The sequence below is a fragment of the Amblyraja radiata genome, chromosome 4, assembly GCF_010909765.2.
Source record: "Amblyraja radiata isolate CabotCenter1 chromosome 4, sAmbRad1.1.pri, whole genome shotgun sequence".
NCBI classification, from domain to species: domain Eukaryota; kingdom Metazoa; phylum Chordata; class Chondrichthyes; order Rajiformes; family Rajidae; genus Amblyraja; species Amblyraja radiata.
In genome coordinates this window covers 114,126,682-114,152,176 of record NC_045959.1, presented here as the reverse complement: position 1 = coordinate 114,152,176, position 25,495 = coordinate 114,126,682, and the positions used below count along the sequence as shown (strand labels likewise).

At 48.5% G+C, this 25,495-nt stretch overlaps 1 protein-coding gene across 1 annotated transcript; it reads right to left on the bottom strand.

Moving 5' to 3' along the window:
- Positions 1 to 70: 70 nt before the first annotated feature.
- Positions 71 to 24,897, bottom strand: c4h1orf35 (chromosome 4 C1orf35 homolog). Its single transcript, XM_033020280.1, has 8 exons — positions 24,760 to 24,897; positions 21,584 to 21,734; positions 20,901 to 20,946; positions 13,547 to 13,629; positions 10,651 to 10,723; positions 5,915 to 5,997; positions 2,548 to 2,667; positions 71 to 483 (listed from the first exon to the last, which is right to left on the bottom strand). Exons 1-8 carry the CDS (start codon positions 24,848 to 24,850, stop codon positions 438 to 440), a joined length of 693 nt encoding a protein of 230 aa, XP_032876171.1. The 5' UTR covers positions 24,851 to 24,897; the 3' UTR covers positions 71 to 437.
- Between the last annotated feature and the right edge of the window lie 598 nt (positions 24,898 to 25,495).

The following is a 25,495-nucleotide window of genomic DNA, read 5'->3' as shown; positions in this document are numbered from 1 at the left end:
GGGCTTTTTTCCAATGCTGCATCTTTCAATCAATCACAAAGTCCCTTTAAACAATGAATCTGTACATGGATTATTTGAACAGCATTTTATTTAATAAAACAATAAACATTTTTACATCTTGGGCCAAAAAATCTCTATAAGTAACTGCAATCCCTGCATTTAAAGGCAGGAACAGTGGGACTGCTGCTAGTTCAGGGGATAGATTTATTTTAACCTGTCGCTAGTCTCTTAGATTAAAAGGCGTTAACAAAATTCACATGGCTAAATTCTAAATTGATAGGTACGCATAGCTGCGAAATACATTTGCTTCAGTACATAACTATTCAAGTTACTGATTCTCGGGAGATCATTCTGCCCATTGAAGCAACCCTTGCTGCTAAGTCCAGCCCATGGATACAATGAGCATAGGGAGGTTCTACTGCTGTGGAATGAATATGTTATCTGCGCTGTTCATCTACTTCTTGCTCTGAACGGTGATGCTTTCTAGAAAATGGAGAAGAAAAATTGTTAGAAGACAAAAAGTAACCAGTCCAAATAATGCACCCCGTGAGAAATACATCATTTGTAGCCCCCCCCCCCCCCAACGCAGTCACAAAAAGAACGCACAAACACCATCCGAGGTCAGGATCGAACCCAGGTCTCTGGCGTACCACCACATCATTCACACATGGCTAAACCAGAATGGGAACTATGTCCTTGGACAACTGCCAGCTTGTCCTAAACACCATAAACAGAGGTGTTATGCTTATAAACTTGTGCTGCTTTGGTTAAATTTACAAAACTAAGTGGAAGTTCAAAAACAATTTGATCTTGTACTACTTTTGACTCTTGACTGAATCTGGCAGTTTCCATCAATTATAGGAAACTAGGTGGTGTGTAGTTTAGAGCTACAGTGTGAAACCGAGTCCACAGCAACCAGTGATCACCCCGTACACAGACAATAGGTGCAGGAGTTGGCCATTCGAGCCAGCCAGAATGGCGGTCCATTCAATGTGATCATGGCTGATCATCCCCAATCAGTACCCCATTCCTGCCTTCTCCCCATATCCCCTGACTCCGCTATCTTCAAGAGCCCTATCTAGCTCTCTCTTGAAAGCATCCAGAGAACCTGCCTCCACTGCAGTTATTCATTCTTTGCCTTCTCTTGACTTTGTTACACCAAACCCTGCCTAGGATACAATAGAACTTTATTCATCCCGGGAGGGAAATTGGTCTGCTAGCTAGCTAGTTGACATACCATACTCCCAAGAATTACTTAAAACTCCTGCATGAATCTTACTTCACACTGTCCTTATCACCCATCTTTGTCAGTTTAGTGATACGGCGCGGAAACAGGCATTTCGGCCCACCGAGTCCGCTCCGACCAGCGATCCCCGTATACCGCCCTACACGCACTAGTGACAATGTAATCGAAGCCAATTGACATACACACCTGTACGTCTTTGCAGTGTGGGAGCAAATCTGCGCAGGTCACTGGGAGAACATACAAACACCGTTTGTCAGGGTCGAACCCAAGTCTGGCGCCGTGAGGCAGTAACACAACCGCCACGCCACTGTGCCTCCCCAAGTTCTGACAAGAATGTTATTGCATGTAGGTGTTATCTGTGACATCCCCGGCCCAACAGATTTAGTCTATCTCCTTTGCCTTAAAAGTCCTCTTCGATAATTGATAGTTATCCAATCTATTTCATCTTTTCATGGAATTATTATATTCCCATGCATCTTCTCAATGAGAGACACAGGGTGCAGAGAATGCTGGAATCTGGAGCATATAAATTGCTGGAGGAATTTAGTGGATTAAACAGCAATGGTGAAGGCAAAGGAATAGTGGATGTTTCAGGTCATAACTGCACAAGGATGCAGAGGGGGAAAAAGAGAGAGGCAAAGTTTGGAGGAGATCTTAGTTTTTTTTTAGTTTAGAGATGCAGCTCGGAAACCAGCCCTTCGGACCATCGAGTCCGCACCGACCAGCGATCCCCGCACATGAACACTATCCTACACACACACACTAGGGACAATTTACACATACACCAAGCCAATTAACCTACATACCTGCACGTCTTTGGAGTGTGGGAGGAAACCGAAGCCTCACAGCGCCAGAGACCCGGATTCGATCCTGACTACGCGTGCTGTCTGTGTGGGTTTCCTCCGGGTGCTCCGGTTTCCTCCCACACTCCAAAGACTAACTGGATTTTAGGTTAATTGTCAGCCAATTGGCTTCTGGAAATTGTAAGTTATCCGGTTTCCTCCCACACTCCAAATTGGCTTCCATAAATTGTAAATGATCCCGAGTGCGTAGGATAGTGCTAACGTACGCGGCGATTGTCGGTCGGCACGGACACGGTGGGCCGAAGGGCCCCGTTTCCACGCTGTATCTTTACAGTAAGTCAGGGTTGAACCCGGGTCTCTGGCGCTGTGAGGCAGTGGATCTCTGTCCTGATGCAGGTCTCGACCCATAATATCAACCATTCCTTTGTCTCCAGATGCTGCAAATGTACAATGCCAAGCCTGTCCCCCACATCACCCAGTGCCTTCCCTGGTATTTACCTGTCTCGATGCTTCGTCTTTGGACATGATTTTTCTTGGCTCTTGTGCTTCTTCTTCTTCTTCTCCTTCTTTTCCCTTTTGTGTTTTTTCTCTTTCTTGTGTCGCTTATGACTCACTGACCTAGAGTGGGAACAAAGATGGTGATGGGTTACACGGTGGCACAGCGGTAGAGTTGCTGCCTTACAGCGTGGAGACCCGGGTTCGATCCTGACTACGGGTCTTGTCTGTACAGAGTTTGTACCTTCTCCCCGTCACCTGCGTGGGTTTTCTCCAGGATCGCCGGTTTCCTCCCGCACTCCAAAGGCGTACAGGTTTGTAGGTTAATTGGCTTTGGTAAAATTGTAAATTGTATGTAGGATAGTGCTCGTGCATGGGGATCGCTGGTCGGCACAGACTCGATGGGCCAAAGGGCCTATTTCCGCGCTGTATCTCTAAACAACTAAACTAAAAGGACACCGAGTAACTCAGCGGGTCAGGCAGCATCTCTGGAGAACATGAATAGGTGAATTTTCACAGAGTGCTGGAGTAACTCAGCGGGTCAGGCAGCATCTGTGGAGAACATGGAGAGGTGACGTTTCAGGTCGTGACCCTTCTTCACACAAATGTTAAGAACACGTTAGCTCAAAATGGCACAGCTTATGGGATGGGCAGATTCAGACAACTGTCCAATCACTCACAAATAGGAGAACATTCTCACCCCTTTTACGAGATCATCAACATCATCGTTGCAAACATCAGTGGGCACGGGTGCCTTACAATGCCGTGTACGACAGTGATCGCAACTTCTACTGAAGTGTGGATCGCCGTTGGCTCGCTAGGAGCTCATCCGCCCTTTGACATGTCTTGTTTTTGGTCCTGCTGGGGGTCCACAGCCCCCTCCTCACCTGGCACACCAGGTGGGGGAGACGGTTTAGTCGCTGACTATCCGACCATGGAGCAGGTAGCACGGGATTACATGGTACCCGTGGTGGGGGGGGGGGGGGGGGGCTCCCCCCGACCTTACTAGAAAAAACATTTGCTCTCAACAAAATAAAGCCCCTCAATTATCGTGACTGCACCTCAATTGCATGCAGCTTACTGCGAGTACAGCTGGGGACCCTCTGAAAGTCTCCAGTGTTAATCCAACCCCATTTTAGATCACAGGGCTGTTTATCAATGAGCAGCAAACAGCAACAATAGAAACTGGGGCACAGAGGGCAAGGAATACTACATTCACACTGTAGGAAGGAACTGCAGATGCTGGTTTAAACCGAAGATAGACACAAAATGCTGGAGCAATTCAGCAGCATCCCTGCAATGCCTGCACACCGCAAACATTTTTTTTCCTGAAAGAGAATCACAAATTTCCTGAAATCTGATGGTATTTCCTGAAATTTTCAAAATGCTTCCTGCGTGCTATTTGTTGTTGGGTTTTTTTCGCGGGCACACGTTAACAACACAAAGAACAAGGCAAAACAGATCTATGGAACTACACCGTATCTGCCCGCTTCTGTCACTCACTTGTAGAGTGTTATGCAAGGCAGCTTTCGTTGTCTTCGTTTTTTCAACATGCTCTCATGTGTCTCTCCCTCCCTCCCCTCTCTCCATCCCCCTTGCCCTCCCTCCCTCCCCTCCTTCTCTCCCTCCCCCTCCCTTCTCGCCTCCCCCCCTCTCCTCCCTACCTTTCCCTCACTCTCCCTCCCTCCATCCCCGCTCCTTCTCTCCCTTCTCTCTCTCCCTCCCCCTTTCCCTCCCTCCCTTTTTTTCTCCCTCCCTCTTATTCCCTCTCCTTCTCCCTCCCCTCTCCATCCTCTTCCTCTCTCCACCCCACCCTCTCTCCACCCCTCCCTCAATGCTCCATGAGCCCACCCATCGTTCTGTAAAATCGAGGCCAATCCCAATGGAACTGCAATCCCACGGGTAACCTTTCACCACCTTTATCCAAAATTCTACCACTGCCTGAAAAATAATCAAAGGATCAACTTCCACTGAGAAAGAGAATTCCAAAGACTCGTTTTTATACGAGAATTTTCCCGAACATTCTGTGACTCATGGCGCTGTGGCCATAGCGTTATGTGTAAAGCCCATAGAGCTCCAGCCAGTAGCGCTATATTTAGAACTGATAGCGCTGCAGCCGACCGCTCTTTGTTTTAATTCCCATCCGTTAAACTGACAGAGCTCTGTTTAAACCTTTGAGCACCAAACCGGCAGAGCTGTGTGTGTGTTACCTTTACACCCCTTCGCGGGCCAGGTGCGGAAATTTCCTGAAATTATTTCATTTCCCAAAAATTACCTGAAGACAACCAGAATTTCCTGAATTTCGGGTAATTTCCTTCAGAGTGGAAACACTGCATCTCTGGAGAGAAGGAATGGGTGACGTTTCAGGTCTAGACCCATCTTCAGTTCAACGGAAGTTCAGTATGGAGAGGAGGTGGAATTTCTTTAGTCAGAGAGGTGATTCATTACCTGTGGAATTCATTACCACAGGTGTGGAAGCCAAGTTAGTGGATATTTTTAAGGCAGAGATTAATAGATTCTTGATTCGTACGGGTGTCGGGGGGTTACGGGAAGAAGGCAGGAGAATGGGGTTGAGAGGGGAAAATAGATCAGCCATGATTGAATGGAGGATTAGACTTGATGAGCCGAATGGCCTAATTCTGCTCCTATTACTTCTGAACATGAACTTCTGAATCTTGAATCAGAATCTTGAGTAAAGCACAAAGAGCTGGAGTAACTCAGGGGGTCAGGCTGCATTTGCGGAAGGAATGGATGGGTGACATTTCTGATCAGGATTCTGCTTCGGACTGATTGGGGTAGAGGGTAGAGGGCTGCAAAAGAGAGGGTGAGATGGGAGAAAGCCTGTAAAGTGATGTGGATAGAATCGAGGGAGTGTTGACTGGGAGATGGTTGAACGAAGGCTGGGGATGAAAAGGAGACAAAATGGTGTCAAGATAAAGAGGGGACACAATGACACAAAATCATGAGAGGAATAGATCGGGTGGACGCACAGAGTCTCTTGCCCAGAGTTGGGGGAATCGAGGACCAGAGGACATAGGTTCAAGGTGAAGGGGAAAAGATTTAATAGGACTCTTAAGGGGTAACTTTCCACACAAAGGGTAGTGGGTGTATGGAACGAGCAGCCAGAGGAGGTAGTTGAGGCTGGGACTAACCCAACGTTTAAGAAACAGTTAGACAGGTACATGGATAGGACAGGTTTTGGAGGGAAATGGACCAAGGTGGGACTAGTGCAGCTGGGACATGTGGGCCGAAGGGCCTGTTTCCACACTGTATCACTCTGTGACTCTAGGAGAGAAATGTTAAGCCAAAGGTGGGGGGGGGGGGGGGGCAACTGAACGGAAGCTACTTTTTTCCACTCCTGTCCTCTCACCTCTCGGTCTCCGGTTCTGCACTCTCCTTCTCTGGTTTCCGCTTTTGACTCGCTGACTCCTCCTCCTCACTGCATTTATGGTGCTGTAACAAGAGCAGAGAAGGCACGGATGACACCGGAGAGAAAGAGAAACTCGAGAACACAGGGATGTTGCACAACATCGGTGGAGGTAGTCAACAAGTAGGATAGTGCTAGTGTGCGGGGTGATCGCTGGTCGGTGTGGTCTCAATAGACAATAAGTGCAGGAGGAGGCCATTCGGCCCTTCAAACCAGCACCGTCATTCAAAGTAATCATGGCTGATCATCCCCAATCAGTACCCCGTTCCTGCCTCCTCCCCATATCCCCTGACTCCGCTATCTTTAAGAGCCCTATCTAGCACTCCCTCGAAAGTATCCAGAGAACCGGCATCCACCGCCCTCTGAGGCAGAGAATTCCACAGACTCACAACTCTCTGTGAGAAAAAAAAATCCTCAGCTCCGTTCTAAATGGCTTACCCCTTATTCTTAAACTGTGGCCCCTGGTTCTGGACTCCCCCAACATCGGGAACATGTTTCCTCCCTCTAGCGTGTCCAAACCCTTAATAAACTTATATGTTTCAATAAGATCCCTTTCATCCTTCTAAACTCCAGAGTGTACAGGCCCAGCTGCTCCATTCTTTCAGGATATGACAGTCCCGCCATCCTGGGAATTAACCTTGTAAACCTACGCTGTACTCCCTCAGTGGGCAGTAGGGCCTGTTTCCACCCTGTATCTCTGATGAAGGAGCTGTGGTGGACCTGCTGCGGCCCGACCCCCGTAGATTCGGTGGCTGCAACTGCGGGTTTGGCGGACGGCACCAGGAGCCCGCGGGTCCCTGGAGGGAGACCGCTTTTCGGGGCTTCCGCAACGGCGACTTCTCCCGCCCGAGTTGCGGGGGTTGAAGAGCTCCTGGAGCGGGGCCTTACAGCACCGCCCCGCGCGGCTTGGAATGGCGGCGGGCTGCGAGCGCGCACCGGGGGCTCTAACACAAGACCCGTGCGCGAACTTGCATTACCCGGCGTGGGTTATGGCCACGGGACAATTCGCCTATCGCCCTCCGGGGCTTTACTTTGACTCTGACATGTGGTGGAGAGTGTCAGTGGAGAGAGAAGTTTTTTTGGGCCTTCCATCCAGCAATGTGATGGATGTTTATTGTAAAATATGTGTGTCTTGGGTCTATTGTTGTAATGTATGGCTGCAGAAACGGCATTTCGTTTGGACCTCACGGGTCCAAATGCTAAATCGCAGATCTTGGACGTGGCATGGGGCGGTAGAGATACTGCCTTACAGCGCCAGAGACCCGGATTCAACCCCGACTACGGGTGCTGTCTGTACGGAGTTTGTACGTTCGCCCCGTCACCTGCGTGGGTTTTCTCCGAGACCTCCGGTTTCCTCCCACACTCCAAAGTCGTACAGGTTTGCAGGTTCATTTGATTGGTATAAATGTAAAATTGTCCCTGGTGCGTGTGTAGGGTAATGTTAGTGTGCGGGGATCACTGGTCGATGCGAACTCGGTGGGCCGAAGGGCCTGTTTCCACGCGGGATCTCGAAACTAAACTAAACCATGTTCCTTGATTTCCCCCGATATTTAAACGCTCACCCACTGAGGCAGCATCGATGGAAAGGGTAATAGAGTTTAGTTTATTCATTTTAAGAGTACCTTGAGAGGAATAGAAAGGGTACATTTCACAAGGATGTTGCCTGGACTCAAGAGCCTGAGCTATAGGGAGAGGTTGGGCACGCAGGAATGCAGAAGAATGAGGGATGATGTATAAAATTATAGGGTGAATTTTTTTTACCCAGAGTAGGGGGAATCAAGTCAGAGGAGGGTCTGAAACATAGAAATATAGAAAATAGGTGCAGGAGTAGGCCATTCAATATGATCATCCAACTCAGTATCCTGTACCTGCCTTCTCTCCATACCCCCTGATCCCTTTAGCCACAAGGGCCACATCTAACTCCCTCTTAAATATAGCCAATGAACTGGCCTCGACTACTTTCTGTGGCAGAGAATTCCACAGATTCAGCACTCTGTGTGAAAGAAAAAATGCTCATCGCGGTCCGAAAAAACTTCCCCCTTATCCTTAAACTGTGACCCCTTCTCCTGGACTTCCCCAATATCGGGAACAATCTTCTTGCATCTAGCCTGTCCAACCCCTTAAGAATTTTGTAAGTTTCTATAAGATCCCCCCCTCAATCTTCTAAATTCTAGCGAGTACAAGCCGAGTCTATCCAGTCTTTCTTCATATGAAAGTCCTGCCATCCCAGGAATCAGTCTGGTGAACCTTCTCTGTACGTCCTCTACGGCAAGAATGTCTTTCCTCAGATTAGGAGACCAAAACTGTACGCAATACTCCAGGTGTGGTCTCACCAAGGCCCTGTACAACTGCAGTAGAACCTCCCTGCTCCTATACTCAAATCCTTTTGCTATGAAGAAGGGTCTTGACCCAAAACGTCACCCATTCCTTCTCTCCAGAGATGCTGCCTGCCCTGCTGTGTTACTCCAGCTTTTTGTGTCCATTTAGGGGAATCCAGAACCAGAGGGCATAGGTATAAAGTGAGGGGGAGGGGGGGAAGATTTAATAGGAACCTGAGGGGTAACTTTTTTTTTTACACAAAGGGTGGTGGGTGTATGGAACGAGCTGCCGGAGGTGGTAGTTGAGGCTGGGACTATAAACGCATGTTAGTCAGTGTGGGGATATTTCCATGCTGTATAACACTATAAAAAGATTGAAGCAAAGAACGGCAGATGCTGGTTTACACAAAGTGATGAAGTAACTCAGCAGGTCAGGCAAGCAATGAAGTCCTAGTTACACGGGCAAGTATTGGTTTATCCCAGAGTTTAGTTAACTAAATGTACATCATGAGCTGCCTTCGTAGAATTTCAACTCACATTTCTGGCCCATCAGTCCAGTCAAATGTAATTCTCGTCTAGTAACATAATCTTTATGTTATCATTTCACACAAAGGGTGGTGAGTGCCAGGGGTGGTGGTGGAGGCAGATACGATTGTGGCATTTAAGAGGCTTTTGGATAGACACATGGATATGCAGGGAATGAAGGGATATGGATTAAGCACGGGCGGCAGCAGAGACCCGGGTTTGAACCCGACTGTACAGAGTCTGTACGTTCTCCCCGTGACCACGTGGGTTGTCTTCGGGAGCTTCAGTTTCCTCCCACACTCCAATGGCGTACAGGTTTGTGGGTTAATGGCTTTGGGTTTCAGCAACTAAGTTACAGAGAAAGGTTGAACAAGTTAGGGCTTTATTCTTTGGAGCGCAGGTTAAGGGGGGACTTGATAGAGGTTTTTAAAATGATGAGAGGGATAGACAGAGTTGACGTGGAAAAGCTTTTCCCACTGAGAGTAGGGAAGATTCAAACAAGGGGACATGACTTGAGAATTAAGGGACTGAAGTTTAGGGGTAACATGAGGGGGAACTTCTTTACTCAGAGAGTGGTAGCTGTGTGGAATGAGCTTCCAGTGAAGGTGGTGGAGGCAGGTTCGTTTTTATCATTTAAAAATAAATTGGATAGTTATATGGATGGGAAAGGAATGGAGGGTTATGGTCTGAGCGCAGGTATATGGGACTAGGGGAGATTATGTGTTCGGCACGGACTAGAAGGGTCGAGATGGCCTGTTTCCGTGCTGTAATTGTTATATGGTTATATGGTATAATTGTAAATTGTCCCTGGTGTGTGTAGGATAGTATTAGTGTGCGGGGATCGTTGGTCGGCGCGGACCCGATGGGCTGAAGTGCCCGTTTCCCCGCTGTATCTCTAAACTAAACTAAAGGTAGTGTTTAAGAAAGAACTGCAGATGCTGGAAAAATCGAAGGTAGACAAAACTGCTGTAGAAACTCAGCGGGTGAGGCAGCATCTGTGGAGCGAAGGAAATAGGTGACGTTTCGGGTCTAGACCGAAGTGGGAGTGGGGAGGCGGGAAGAAGCTTAGGTAGATAAGAGTTGGCCTTGGCATCATGCTACGCACGGACATCGTGGGCTGAAGGGCCTGTTCTTGTGCTGTATCTTGGTGCCCTTGGTGAGCCTTGGGTCTTGGTGAGACCACACCTGGAGTATTGCGTACAGTTTTGCTCTTCTAATCTGAGGAAAGACGTTCTTGCCATAGAGGGAGTACAGAGAAGGTTCACCAGACTGATTCCTGGGATGTCAGGACTTTCATATGAAGAAAGACTGGATAGACTGGCCTTGTACTCGCTAGAATTTAGAAGATTGATGGGGGATCTTATAGATACTTACAAAATTCTTAAGGGGTTGGATGCAGGAAGATTGTTCCCGATGTTGGGGAAGTCCAGAACAAGGGGTCACAGTTTAAGGATAAGGGGGAAGTCTTTTAGGACCGAGATGAGAATTTGTTTTTCACACAGAGAGTGGTGAATCTGTGGGATTCTCTGCCACAGAAGGTAGTTGAGGCCAGTTCATTGGCTATATTTAAGAGGGAGTTAGATGTGGCCCTTGTGGTTAGAGGGATCAGGGGGTATGGAGAGAAGGCAGGAACAGGATACTGAGTTGGATGATCAGCCATGATATTGAATGGCGGTGCAGGCTCGAAGGGCCGAATGGCCTACTCCTGCACCTATTTTCTATGTTTCTATCTGGTCTATCATATCGCTACAGGCAGGCACAATTCATCAGTCAGTACCAGTTGGTCAGCTATTGCCGAGTTCAACTTTATTGAGAGAAGAATGTGCCATTCCTTACCGTGAAGATGGCCAGTCCAAGTTTGGCTGCTTCTCGGTCTTCCTTGGTTAGAGTCATCCTGGAACTCGTGCCACTGCAAGGGGAACAGGTTGAATTAGAGAGTCGTTCGTACCCACAGCAAAGAGACACCCCTTCGACCCACTGAGTCCACACTTACCAAACACCCCTTCACGCTAGTTAGTTCTAGGACATTCAGAGTTGGACACACTAGAGGCAGGAAACATGTTCCCGATGTTGGGGGAGTCCTGAACCAGGGGGCCACAGTTTAAGAATAAGGGTAAGCCATTTAGAACGGAGAAGAGGAAACACTTTTTCTCACAGAGAGTGGTGAGTCTGTGGAATTCTCTGCCTCAGGTGGACGCAGGTTCTCTGGATGCTTTCAAGACAGAGCTAGATAGGGCCCTTAAAAATAGCGGAGTCAGGGGATATGGGGAGAAGGCAGGAACGGGGAGAAGGCAGGAACGGGGTACTGATTGGGGATGATCAGCCATGATCACATTGAATGGCGGTGCTGGCTCGAAGGGCCAAATGGCCTCCTCCTGCACCTATTGTCTGTTGTCTATTGTCTCTCTGAGGATCCTTCAATCCTTCTACTCTGGAGCTGTAGAAAGCATCTTGTCCGGCAACATCTCGATCTGATTTGGGAACAGCTCTGCCCAGGACAGGAAGGCTCTGCAGTCGACCAAACGCACCATGGGAACTACACTCCACCCCCCCCCCCCCCCCCCTGCAGGACCTATACACCAGGAGGTGCAGATCCAGAGCCAGCAACATTATGGGGGACCCCTACCACCCCAGCAATGGACTGTTCCAGCTGCTACGGTCAGGCAAACGCCTCCGCTGTCACGCTGTGAAAACAGAGAGGATGAGACGGAGTTTCTTCCCATAGGCCGTCAGGACTGTAAACTCTAATCTGTTTTTGTAAATGTAATGTAAAGACTGTTGCGTCTTTTTTTAATGTAAATACTGGTTCTGTTCTGTTCTGTTCTGTTGTTTTGCACAATCCCACAGGCATTGCCACTTTCATCTCACTGTACATCTTGTATGTGTATGTGACAAGTAAAGTTGGCTTGGCTTGACATCTATTCCCAACACACCAGGGGCAGCTACGAATCTGCGCGTCTTTGGGATGTGGAGTGAAGCCAGAGCACCCGGTCACAGGGAGAACAGGGGCGGCACGGAGGACCAGCGGTAGAGTTGCTGCCTTACAACACCACAGACCCGGGTTCAATTCTAACTACGGATGCGGGCTGTATGGTGTTTGTAGGTTCTCCCTGTGACCTGCGTGGGTTTTCTCCTGGTGCTCCAGTTTCTTCCCCACACGCCAAAGACGTACAAGGCTGTCGGTAAATTGGCTACTGTAACTTGTTCCCTCCTGTGTAGGACAGTGCTATTGTACATGGTGACTGCTGGTCTGCCCGTTTCTATGCTGCGTTGCTAAACTGAACATCTACGCTAGTCCAACCTGCCTGGATTTGGCCCATGACCCTTTAAACCTTTCCTATCCATGTACCTGTCCAAATGTGTAGGAAGGAACCTGTAGATGCTGGTGTGCCCCAAAGATAGACACGAAATGCTGGTGCAACTCAGCGAGTCAGGCAGCATCTCAGGGGGTTAGGTTAGTAAGGGGGAGGTACAGCGAGACCTGGGTGTCCTTGTACACCGGTCACTGAAAGTTGGCGTGCAGGTGCAGCAGGCAGTGAAGAAAGCTAATGGAATGTTGGCCTTCATAACAAGAGGATTTCGGTATAGGAGTAGAGAGGTTCTTCTGCAGTTGTATCGGGCTCTGGTAAGACGACATCTGGAGTATTGCGTACAGTGTTGGTCTCCTAATTTGAGGAAGGACATCCTTGTGATTGAGGCAGTGCAGCAAAGGTTCACGAGATTGATCCCTGGGATGGCGGGACAGTCATATGAGGAAAGATTGAAAAGACTAGGCTTGTATTCACTGGAGTTTAGAAAGATGAGGAGGGATCTTATAGAAACATATAAAATTATAAAAGGACTGGTCAAGATAGATACAGGAAAAATGTTCCCAATGTTGGGCGAGTCCAGAACCAGGGGCCACAGTTTTAGAATCAAGGGGAGGTCATTTAAGACTGAGGTGAGAAAAACCCTTTTCACCCAGAGAGTTGTGAATTTGTGGAATTCCCTGCCACAGAGGGCAGTGGAGGCCAAATCACTGGATGGATTTAAGAGAGAGTTAGATGGAGCTCTAGGGGCTAGTGGAATCAGGGGATATGGGAAGAAGGCAGGCACGGTTTATTGATTGGGGACGATCAGCCATGATCACAATGAATGGCAGTGCTGGCTCGAAGGGCCGAATGGCCTCCTCCTGCACCTATTTTCTATGTTTCAGGAGAGAAGGAATAAGCGACGTTTCGAGGGAGACCCTGACTCTCAGTCTGAAGAAAGGGTTCAACCCGAAACATCATCTATTCCTTTTCTCCAGAGATGCTGCCTGACCCGCTGAGTTACTCCAGCATTTTGTGTCCACCTTCGATTTTACCAGCATCTGCAGTTCTTTCTTATATTACTCGTCGAGCTTTGTCCCATCCCCCCCACCTCTCTCTTCCAGCTTTCTGCCCTCATACAGTGCAATTCATTGCCACAGAAGGCTGTGGAAGCCAAGTCAATGGCTGAGATAGATAGATTCTCGATTAGTACGGGTGTCAGAGGTTATGGGGAGATGGCAGCAGAATGGGGTTGAGAGGGAGAGTATGATTGAATAGCAGAGGAGACATGATGGGCCGGATCTGCTCCTATCGCTTGTGAACACCTGACACGAAACGGTGCCTGAGCACCCCCTCCACAGGCGCTGCTTTTGATCCACTGAGTTCCTCCAGCACAGTGGGTTTTTTTTGTGACCCAGCATCTGCAGTTGCGTTCTTCCTACCGTGAACTGCCGAGGCCAAGCACCCGGTCAACGTCTTTGCTATCTGGGTCCACACCCTCACGCTTGCACACCTCGGCCAGCTCCTGAAACCAGACAACATTGTGGTTTAAAAAGGCTGCATGCTGGAGGCAATGTGGCCAAACAGACGCAAATCGTGCACATATCTTCTGGAGTTGCCCAAAAATAGAACCATTTTGGGACAGAGTGAATTCAGAATTAAAGGAGGTGCTCCAAAAAGTGTTCCATTTTATACCTGGGTAATATAACTACAGTGGTGCTGAAGGGAGGTCTGTGGAATTCTCTGCCTCAGGCCGGTTCTCTGGATGCTTTCAAGAGAGAGCTAGATAGGGCTCTTAAAAATAGGGGAGTCAGGGGATATGGGGAGAAGGCTGATTGGGGATGATCAGCCATGATCACATTGAATGGCGGTGCTGGCTCGAAGGGCCAAAGGGCCTACTCCTGCACCTATTATCTATTGTCTATTACTTGGTTAAAATCCTACTCACAGCTGGCAGAAAGGCCATTACAAGAAACTGGCTTGCAGCGGTCCCACCCAGACTTAGCCAATGGTTAGACATCGTACAGGAAATATTTGTGATGGAGAAAATCACATATTCTCTAAGAGTGAAAGAAGTCGAGTTTAACAGAAAATGGGGAAAATGGATTAGTTTGGAAATAAAGACATCAACACTGTATAATTTTATTGTCTATAATGTAAGTTATTGGAAAACGTTTTAATAAGAAAATAATTCTGTATACTGCATCATTAATTGTAAACTGAACCCCCTGCTGCACTGTTGTACGTTTCACTGCATTGTTGTATGTTTCGTTGTTATATTTGTGTTGTATTTGTGTATGCATAAAAGCAATGAAGACTAAAGTGAAAAAAAGGCCGCATCTTGCCACTTTGCTTTCGACTTTAGAGTCTGACCCACTGAGTTCCTCCAGCACTTTGTGGTTTGCATAACACACACACAAGATATACACTACCCCATGGGGTTTAAAACATGAAACACTGGCAAATTCATTTATATCATGAGGACTGGAATACAAAAACAGTGATGTAATGCTGAGGCTCTATAAGGCGCTGGTCAGGCCGTATTTGGAATATTGTGAGCAAATTTGGGCCCATATCTGAGGAAAGATGTGCTGCCTCTGGAGAGGGTCCAGAGGAGGTTTACGAGAATGATCCCAGGAATGAATGGGTTAATGTATGATGAGCGTTTGACGGCACTGGGCCTGTACTCGCTGGAGTTTAGAAGAATGAAGGGGACCTCATTGAAACTTACAGAATAATGAAAGGCTTGCTGTGGATAGAGTGGATGTGGAGAGGATGTTTCCGCTGGTGGGAGAGTCTAGGACCAGAGGTCACACCCTCAGAATTAAAGGGCACTCTTTTAGGAAGGAGATAAGGATTTTTTTTTTAGTCAGAGGGTGGTGAATCTGTGGAATTATTTGCCACAGAGGGTTGTGTAGGCCAAGTCAGTGGATATTTTTATGGCAAGTTCTTGATTTTCTGGGGAGAAGGCAGGAACGGGGTACTGATTGTGGATGATCAGCCATGATCACAGTGAATGACGGCGCTGGCTCGAAGAGCCGAATAGCCCACTCCTGCACCTATTGTCTATTGATTAGAATGGGTGTCATGGGTTATGGGGAGAAGGCATTTAAGACTGAGGTGTGAAAAAACGTTTTCACCCAGAGAGTTGTGAATTAATGGAATTCACTGCCACAGAGGGGAGTGGAGGCCAAGTCACTGGATGGATTTAAGAGAGAGTTAGATAGAGCTCTAGGGGCTAGTGGAGTCAAGGGATATGGGGAGAAGGCAGGCACGGGTTATTGATAGGGGACGGTCAGCCATGATCACAATGAATGGCGGTGCTGGCTCGAAGGGCCTAATGGCCTCCTCCTGCACCTATTTTCTATGTTTATGGAAAGGAAAATGGGATTCGGAGGCAGAGATCAGCCGAGATTGAAGGCCAGGAGCCGTTGATGAGGGAGGGGCGACCTCCGTGCGGTGAGTTCAAAAACTCAGCGCGGGGTTTGTTTCAACAGAGGCCCAGGAGCCGTTGGTGAGGGAGGAGCAACCACCGTGCAGTGAGTTCAAAAACCCAGCGCGGGCCGTGTTTCAACAGAGGCCCAGGAGCCGTTGGTGAGGGAGGAGCGACCTCCGTGCGGTGAGTATAAAAACCCAGCGCGGGGCGTGTTTCAACAGAGGCCCAGGAGCCGTTGGTGAGGGAGGAGCGACCTCCGTGCGGTGAGTGTAAAACCCAGCGCGGGACGTGTTTCAACAGAGGCCCAGGAGCTGTTGGTGAGGGAGGAGGAGCTAAAATCTGCAACGTTCCATTCGCAGATCACACTTGAAATTAAGTGGGCTTGAGGAAGCCGCTGATTGGTCGAACGGACTAGAGGAAGCAGCTGATTGGCTTGTATCCCGGGTAAGGCTTTGTATTGTATCCAGGATAAGGGGGAGAATGAGGGCCAGGGCAGTTTACTGTTCTGGATGTCAGATGTGGGAGGTCATGGAGTCTGAGTGCCCTCCAGACGTCCACATCTGCGCCAGGTGCGTCGAGAAGGGGCTCCTAAGGTACCGTGTTAGGAACCTGGAGCAGCAACTCGATGACCTCTGTCTGCTCAGGGAGAGTGAGGAGGTCATAGAGAGGAGTTATAGGGAGGTGGTCACTCCAAGACCACGGGGGGCAGACAACTGGGTCACAGTTAGGAATGGCAAGGGGCAGTGGCAGGGACTGGTGAGTACCCCGGTGGCTGTACACCTTGAAAATAAGTACTCATGTTTGAGTACGGTTGGGGGAGACAGCCTACCTGGGGGTAGCGACAGTGGCCGGGCCTCCGGCACAAAGACCGGTCCTGTTGCTCAGAAGGGTAAGGAAAAGAAGAGGAGGACAATAGTAATAGGGGACTCTATAGTCAGGGGGTCGGATAGGCGATTCTGTGGACGCAGTCAGGAGACCCGGATGGTAGTTTGCCTCCCTGGTGCCAGGGTCAAGGATGTGTCTGAACGTGTCCAAGATACCCTGAAATGGGAGGGAGAGGAGCCTGAGGTTGTGGTACATATAGGTACCAACGACATAGGTAGAAAAAGAGAAGCGGTCCTGAAAGAAGAATTTAGGGAGTTAGGTAGAGAGTTAAGGAGAAGGACTACAAAGGTAACAATCTCAGGATTACTGCCTGTGCCACGCGACAGTGAGAGTAGGAATGGAGCGAGGTGGAGGATAAATGCGTGGATGAGGGACTGGTGCAGTGGGTATGGATTCAAGTTTCTGGATCATTGGGACCTCTTTTGGGGAAGGTGCGACCTGTACAGAAAGGACGGGGTGCACTTGAACTCGAGGGGGACCAATATCCTGGCGGGGAATTTGCAAAGGCTACTGGGGAGACTTTAAACTAGAACGGTTGGGGGGAGGGACTCAAATTGGGAAAGCTAGCAGTCAGTGTGTGAGGCAGGAGGCAGAGAAGGGTAGCACTCTGACCCAAAATGTAGGGGAGAGAGAAGAAAAAGACAATAAACAGAGAATAAGAGAGAGTGGGTTTCTTAAATGTGTATATTTTAATGCTAGGAGCATTGTAAGAAAGGTGGATGAACTTAGAGCCTGGATTGACACCTGGAAGTATGATGTTGTGGCGATCAGTGAAACATGGTTGCAGAAGGGCTGTGATTGGAAACTAAATATTCCAGGATTTCGTTGCTTCAGGTGTGATAGAATTGGAGGGGCAAGAGGTGGAGGTGTTGCATTGCTTATCAGGGAAGATATTACAGCAGTGCTTTGGCAGGATAGATTAGAGGGCTCGTCCAGGGAGGCTATTTGGGAGGAACTGAGAAATGGGAAAGGGGTAGCAACACTTATAGGGGTGTATTATAGACCGCCAAATGGGGAACGAGAATTGGAAGAGCAAATATGTAAGGAGATCGCAGATATTAGTAGTAAGCACAAGGTAGTGATTGTGGGAGATTTCAATTTTCCACACATAGACTGGGAAACACATTCTGTAAATGGGCTGGATGGGTTGGAGTTTGTAAAATGTGTGCAGGATAGTTTTTTGCAGCAATACATAGAGGTACCGACTAGAGAAGGGGCGGTGCTGGACCTCCTGTTAGGAAATGAGACGGGTCAGGTGGCAGAGGTAGGCGTTGGGAAACAGTTCGGGACCAGTGATCACAATACCATTAGTTTCAATATAATTATGGAGAGGGACAGAACTGGACCTAGGGTTGAGATTTTTGATTGGAGAAAGGCTAACTTTGAGGAGATGCGAAAGGATTTAAAAGGAGTAAATTGGGACATTTTAAGAGTACAGAATCTTTATGTCCCTGTTTGGTTGAAAGGAAATAGTAAAAATTGGAAAGAGCCATGGTTTTCAAGGGAAATTGGACACTTGGTTCGGAAAAAGAGAGAGATCTACAATAATTATAGGCAGCATGGAGTAAATGAGGTGCTTGAGGAGTATAAAGAATGTAAAAAGAATCCTAAGAAAGAAATTAGAAAAGCTAAAAGATATGAGGTTGCTTTGGCAAGTAAGGTGAAAGTAAATCGAAAGGGTTTCTACAGCTATATTAATAGCAAAAGGATAACGAGGGATAAAATTGGTCCATTAGAGAGTCAGAGTGGACAGCTATCTGCAGAGCCAAAAGAGATGGGGGAGAAATTGAACAATTTATTTTCTTCGGTATTCACCAAGGAGAAGGATATTGAATTATGTGAGGTAAGGGAAACAAGTAGAGTAGCTATGGAAACTATGAGATTCAAAGAAGAGGAAGTACTGACACTTTTGAGAAATATAAAAGTGGATAATATTTCAAATGTCATTAGAAACGGGAATAGTGCCTGAGGATTGGCGTACTGCGCATGTTGTTCCATTGTTTAAAAAGGGTTCTAAGAGTAAACCTAGCAATTATAGACCTGTTAGTTTGACGTCAGTGGTGGGCCAATTAATGGAAAGGATACTTAGAGATAATATATATAAGCATCTGGATAAACAGGGTCTGATTAGGAACAGTCAACATGGCTTTGTGCCTGGAAGGTCATGTTTGACTAATCTTCTTGAATTTTTTGAAGAGGCTACTAGGGAAATTGACGAGGGTAAAGCAGTGGATGTTGTATATATGGACTTCAGTAAGGCCTTTGACAAGGTTCCTCATGGAAGGTTGGTTAAGAAGGTTGAACTGTTGGGTATAAATGCAGGAGTAGCAAGATGGATTCAACAGTGGCTGAATGGGAGAAGCCAGAGAGTAATGGTGGATGGCTGTTTGTCAGGTTGGAGGCCAGTGACTAGTGGGGTGCCACAGGGATCTGTGTTGGGTCCACTGTTGTTTGTCATGTACATCAATGATCTGGATGATGGTGTGGTAAATTGGATTAGTAAGTATGCAGATGATACTAAGATAGGTGGTGTCGTGGATAATGAAGTAGAATTTATAAGTCTACAGAGAGATTTATGCCAGTTGGAAGAGTGGGCTGAAAGATGGCAGATGGAGTTTAATGCTGATAAGTGTGAGGTGCTACATCTTGGCAGGACAAATCAAAATAGGACGTACATGGTAAATGGTAGGGAATTGAAGAATGCAGTTGAACAGAGGGATCTGGGAAAAACTGTGCACAGTTCCCTGAAAGTGGAATCTCATGTAGATAGGGTGGTAAAGAAAGCTTTTGGTGTGCTGGCCTTTATAAATCAGAGCATTGAGTATAGAAGTTGGGATGTAATGTTAAAATTGTACAAGGCATTGGTGAGGCCAATTCTGGAGTATGGGGTACAATTTTGGTCGCCTATTATAGGAAGGATGTCAACAAAATAGAGAGAGTACAGAGGAGATTTACTAGAATGTTGCCTGGGTTTCAGCAACTAAGTTACAGAGAAAGGTTGAACAAGTTAGGGCTTTATTCTTTGGAGCGCAGAAGGTTAAGGGGGGACTTGATAGAGGTATTTAAAATGATGAGAGGGATAGACATAGTTGACGTGGATAAGCTTTTCCCACTGAGAGTAGGGAAGTTTCAAACAAGAGGACATGACGAGAATTAAGGGACAGAAGTTTAGGGGTAACATGAGGGGGAACTTCTTTACTCAGAGAGTGGTGGCTGTGTGGAATGAGCTTCCAGTGGAGGTGGTGGAGGCAGGTTTGATTTTATCATTTAAAAATAAATTGGATAGTTATATGGACGGGAAAGGAATGGAGGGTTATGGTCTGAGTGCAGGTAGATGGGACTAGGGGAGAATACGTGTTCGGCATGGACTAGAAGGGCCGAGATGGCCTGTTTCCATGCTGTAATTGTTATATGGTTATATGGTATTGAATGGCAGAGTAGACTCGATGGGCCAAATGGCCTAATTCTACTCCTATAATTTGTGAACTTGTGACAGGTATATAGAGGATCACATTGTGCCTATAATGACTCTCCCTAAAATTCAGTCATGCAGGTTGGAAACAGGCCCTTCGGCCCAACTCACGCTTGCTGACCAAGATGCCCCATCTAAGCTAGTCCTATTTGCCCGCATTTGGCCCACATCCCTCTAAACCTTTCCTATCTAGGTCCTTCCTAAAGTCTGAAGAAGGCTCTCGACCCAAAACATCACTCATTCCTTCTCTCCAGAGATGCTGCTTGGCCAGCTGAATTACTACTCCAGCATGTTATATCTATCCGTGTCTTTTAAATGCTGTTATAGTACCTGCCCTAACTACCTCCGTTCCGTACACCCAGCTGTGTGAAAAAGACACCCCTCAGTTTCCTATGAAATCTTCCCCCCCCCTCCCCCTCACTTTAAACCAATGGCCTCTGGTTCTTAAATCACATACTCTGGGTAAAAGACTGTGCAAGGTTAATTCCCGGGATGGCGGGACTGTCATACGCTGAGAGAATGGAGCGGCTGTGCTTGTACACTCTGGAGTTTAGAAGGATGAGAGGATATCTCATTGAAACATATAAGATTGATTAGGGCTTGCACATGCTAGAGGCAGGAAACATGTTGGGGGAGTCCAGAACCAGGGGCCACAGTTTAAGAATAAGGAGTAAGCCATTTAGAACGGAGACGAGGAAACACTTTTTCTCACAGAGAGTTGTGAGTCTGCAGAATTCTCTGCCTCAGGTGGAGGCAGGTTCTCTGGATGCTTTCAAGAGAGAGCTAGATAGGGCTCTTAAAAATAGCAGTCAGGGGATATGGGGAGAAGGCAGGAACGGGGTACTGATTGAGGATGATCAACCATGATCACATTGAATGGCAGGTGCTGGCTCGAATGGCCGAATGGCCTACTCCTGCACCTATTGTCTATTCTATCGCATGATGTTATACACAATTAATTCTACACATGTTTTTGTTTTGTCCTATAGTACATACTGCTTACCTCTTTGGTTACACCAGTGGGCTTCCTTTTGGGATTCTTGTACCCTCTAACAGAAAGAGAAACAAAACAAAAAACAGAATCACACCTCATTTATGTGAGCACACAAAGGTTCGTAAATGATAGGAGAAGAATTAGGCCATTCGGCCCATCAAGTCTACTCCACCATTCAATCATGGCTGATCTATCTCTCCCTCCTAACCCCATTCTCAATGGACAATAGACAATAGGTGCAGGAGGAGGCCATTCGGCCCTTCGAGCCAGCACCTCCATTCAATGTGATCATGGCCGATCAACCACAATCAGTACCCCGTTCCTGCCTTCTCCCCATATCCCCTGACTCCGCTATCTTTAAGAGCCCTATCTAGCTCTCTCTTAAAAGTATCCAGTATTCAAGAGAGAGCTAGATAGGGCTCTTAAAGATAGCAGAGTCAAGGGATATGGGGAGAAGGCGTTCACGGGTTATTGCTTGGGGACGATCAGCCATGATCACATTGAATGGCGGTGCTGGCTCGAAGGGCCGAATGGCCTCCTCCTGCACCTATTTTCTATGTTTCTATGATGGGCCGAATGGCCTAATTCTGTTCCTTTCAGTTATGAACATAGTCTATGGAACCTAGCACAAGCCTTCGGCGGAGGGAGGTAATGTGGGGGGGGGGGGGGGGGGGGGGGGATGTGGAACTCACAGCGCTGCCATGAGGGCTTCTTGTTCAGCTTTTCGAACGGCCGTCAGCTCCTCCGCCCGGGATTGCGCCGCCTCCGTCTGCTTCCCCTTGGCGTACCAGGTGAGGTCCCGCCCTTTCTGCCACCGGCCGACCGGTGCCATCAGCGAGTTTCCTGCACGCCGACAAACACGAGCCAGATATTTATTCAGAAACAACGAAAATAGGTACTGGGGTAGGCCATTCGGCCCTTCGAGCCAGCACCGCCATTCAACACGATCGTGGCTGATCACCCAAAATCAGTACCACGTTCCTGCCTTCTCCCCATAATCCCTTGATTCAGTTGGCCCCAAGAGCTATATCTACCTCTCTTGAATACACTATTGAATATTTTTATACTAATATAATAAATCCAGCGCAGTGGATTTATTGCTACCATCCCAGGCGGCTATTTCCGTGCCTGCCACAGACGCAGATCTACAACCACATATTACAATCGCTCCACACTCTTAAATCTCTGCACCCACAGCAACATTTCTTACTTTACACAGTCGACGCCTCGAGTGTAATCATGTATTGTCTTTCCACTGACTGCTTAGCACGCAACAAAACCTTTTCACAGTACACGTGACAATAAACTAAACAGCTGGTAGAGCCGCCACCTCTCAGAGCCAGAGACCCTGGTTCGATCCTGACTACGAGTGACAATAGACAATAGATGCAGGAGTGGGCCATTCGGCCCTTCGAGCCAGCAAAGGGCCGATCATCCCCAATCAGTACCCCGTTCCTGCCTTCTCCCCATATCCCCCGACTCCGCTATTTTGTAAGAGCCCTATCTAGCCCTCTTGAAAGCATCCAGAGAACCTGCCTCCACCGCCCTCTGAGGCAAAGAATTGCACAGATCACCACTTTCTGTGTGAAAAAGTGTTTCCTCATCTCCGTTCTAAATGGTTTGCTCCTTATTCTTAAACTGTGGCCCCTGGATCTGGACTCCCCCAACATCGGGAACATGTTTCCTGCCTCTTGCGTTTCCAAACCCGTAACAATCTTATATGTTTCAATGAGATATCCTCTCAATGAACATATCACCACTAAACTCCAGAGTGTACAAACCCAGCTGCTCCATTCTCTCAGCATATGACAGTCCCGCCATCCCGGAAATTAACCTTGTAAACCTACCCTCAATAGCAAGAATGTCCTTCCTCAAATTAGGGGACCAAAACAGCACACAATACTCCAGGTGTGGTCTCACTAGTGCTGTCTGTACACAGTTTGCACATTTTCCCTGCTCCAGTTTCCGCCCACACTCCAAAGACGTACAGGTTTGTAGGTTAATTGGCTTCTGCAAATTGCCCCTAGTGTGTGCAGGAAGAACTGGTTTAGCCGGTCGGTGTGGACTTGGTAGGCTGAAGGTGTAGATCAGTCACTATTGCTGACTTGATCCATGTCTGGTTCGCTATTACCGATCTGATCCATGGTCCATGCCAGGTTTCCATTAGGCCATCTTGTGGTGTATGCATTAGCTAAGATGTTTAAGAAGGAACTGCAGATACTGGAAAATCGAAGGTAGATAAAAATGCTGGAGAAACTCAGCAGGTGAGGCAGCATCTTTGGAGCGAAGGAAAGAGGCAACGTCTGAAGAAGGGTCACGACCCAAAACATTGCCTATTTCCTACGCTCCATAGATGCTGCCTCAGCCGCTGAATTTCTCCAGCATTTTTGTCTACCATGCATTAACTAAGGGTCAAAGGTAGACAAAAATGCTGGAGAAACTCAGCGGGTGCAGCAGCATCTAAGGAGCGAGGGAAATAGGCAACGTTTTGGGCCGAATCCCTTCTTCAGACTGATGGAGGGTGGGGGGGGGGCGAGGAGAAGAAAGGAAAAAGGAAGAGGAGGAGCCCGAGGGCTGAGGAAAAGCTGAGAAGGGGTGGAGACAGCAAGGGCTACTGGAAATGGGAGGATTCAATGTTTATGCCACTATGGTGCAGACTGCCCAATACAAGATGCTGTTCCTCCAATTTCCGGTGGTGCTCACTCTGGCCGTGGAGGAGGCCTAGGACAGAGAGGTCGGATTCGGAATGGGAGGGGGAGCTGAAGTGCTGAGCCACCGGGAGGTCAGGTTGGTTAATGCGGACCGAGCGGAGGTGTCAGCTGATCTACATCGGTGAAACCAAGCATAGGCTTGGCGATTGTTTCACCGAACACCTCCGCTCGGTCCCTTCTCAGCTCTCCCTCAGCCCTCTGGCTCCTCCTCTTCCTTTTTCCTCCCCGCCTCCCCCTCCGAAGAAGGGTTTCGGCCCGAAACGTTGCCTATTTCCCTCGCTCCATAGATGCTGCTGCACCCGCTGAGTTTCTCCAGCATTTTTGTCAACCTTAGCTAAGGGTCAGTTTGATCTATGATGCAGTACCTGGTAGACGCTAATGCTATGGTCTCTACATGTATTCTTAATAAAATACTTTATAAGAAGTTAAATGACTGAGTGTCCTCACACTTCTTTACAGAAGGGCCTGTTTTTGTGCAGTATTAAAGTCTAAATCACAGACCATTTCAAGCAGAGTGGTCAAAACAGAATGGCAGTGGCAAGGGAGTTCAAGAGTGTTTATTGTCATGTGTCCCAGATAGGACAATTAAATTCTTGCTTTGTTTTCGCACACCAGAACATAGTAGGCACGACTACAGAACAGATCAGTGTGTCCATATACCATTGTATAAATATCTACACACATGAATAAATAAACTGATAAAGTGCAAATAAACAGATAATGGGCTATTAATGTTCAGTGTTTTGTCCGAGCCGGGTTTAATAGCCTGATGGCTGTGGGGAATGACCAGCAGCCCTTCTCCACAGGATCAGCCCATCCAGCTTTAGACCTTAGAGATACAGCGCGGAAACAAGCCCTTCGGCCCATCGAGTCTGTGTCGACCAGCGATCACCTCCGTACACTAGTATTGTCCCACACACCAGGGACAGACAATTTACAATGTGGGAGGAAACCGGGGCACCCGGAGAAAACCCACGCACCCCATCCCTCTCTCCCCACCCCCCCTGGAGGCCCCCCCCCCCCCCATCATTCTCTTCTCTGTCTCTGTTCTGTCTCTGTCTCTGTCCCCCCCCTCTCTTCCCCCCCCCTCTCTTCCCTCCTTCTTCCCCCCCCTCCCTCTTCCCTTTCTCCCCCCCCCATCCCATCCCCCTTCTCACCCAGGTAGTTCTCCCGGTGTTTGTCGGCCTTCACCTCCTCCCAGGTGAACTGATCCTGCCCGCCGCGCACCCCACCCCGGGCCGAGCCCATCGCTGCTGCTCCCACCGCTGCCGCTGCCCTTCCCGGCCTCTCTCCGGGCACGTCCGGCGCAACTAGATGATGACGCCGTCCTCAGCGGGGCATCGACGTCATCACATCGTCGCCGCCATCTTACTGCGGGGCATCGACGCCACCACCGCCGCCATCTTACTGCGGGGCATGTTCACCGCCGCCATCTTACTGCGGGACAACTTCACCGCCGCCATCTTACTGCGGGGCATCGTCGCCACCACCACTGCCGCCGCCATCTTACTGCGGGGCCTCGTCGCCACCACCACTGCCGCCGCCATCTTACTGCGGGGCATGTTCATCGCCGCCATCTTACTGCGGGGCATGTTCACCGCCGCCATCATACAGCGGGGCGTCGTCGCCGCCATCTTACAGCGGGGCATCGTCGCCGCCACCGCCGCCATCTTACAGCGGGGCATCGTCGCCGCCACCGCCGCCATCTTACTGCGGGGCATGTTCATCGCCGCCATCTTACTGCGGGGCATGTTCACCGCCGCCATCATACAGCGGGGCGTCGTCGCCGCCATCTTACTGCGGGGCGTCGTCGCCGCCATCTTACTGCGGGGCATCAACGCCACCACCGCCGCCATCTTACTGCGGGGCATCAACGCCACCGCCGCCGCCATC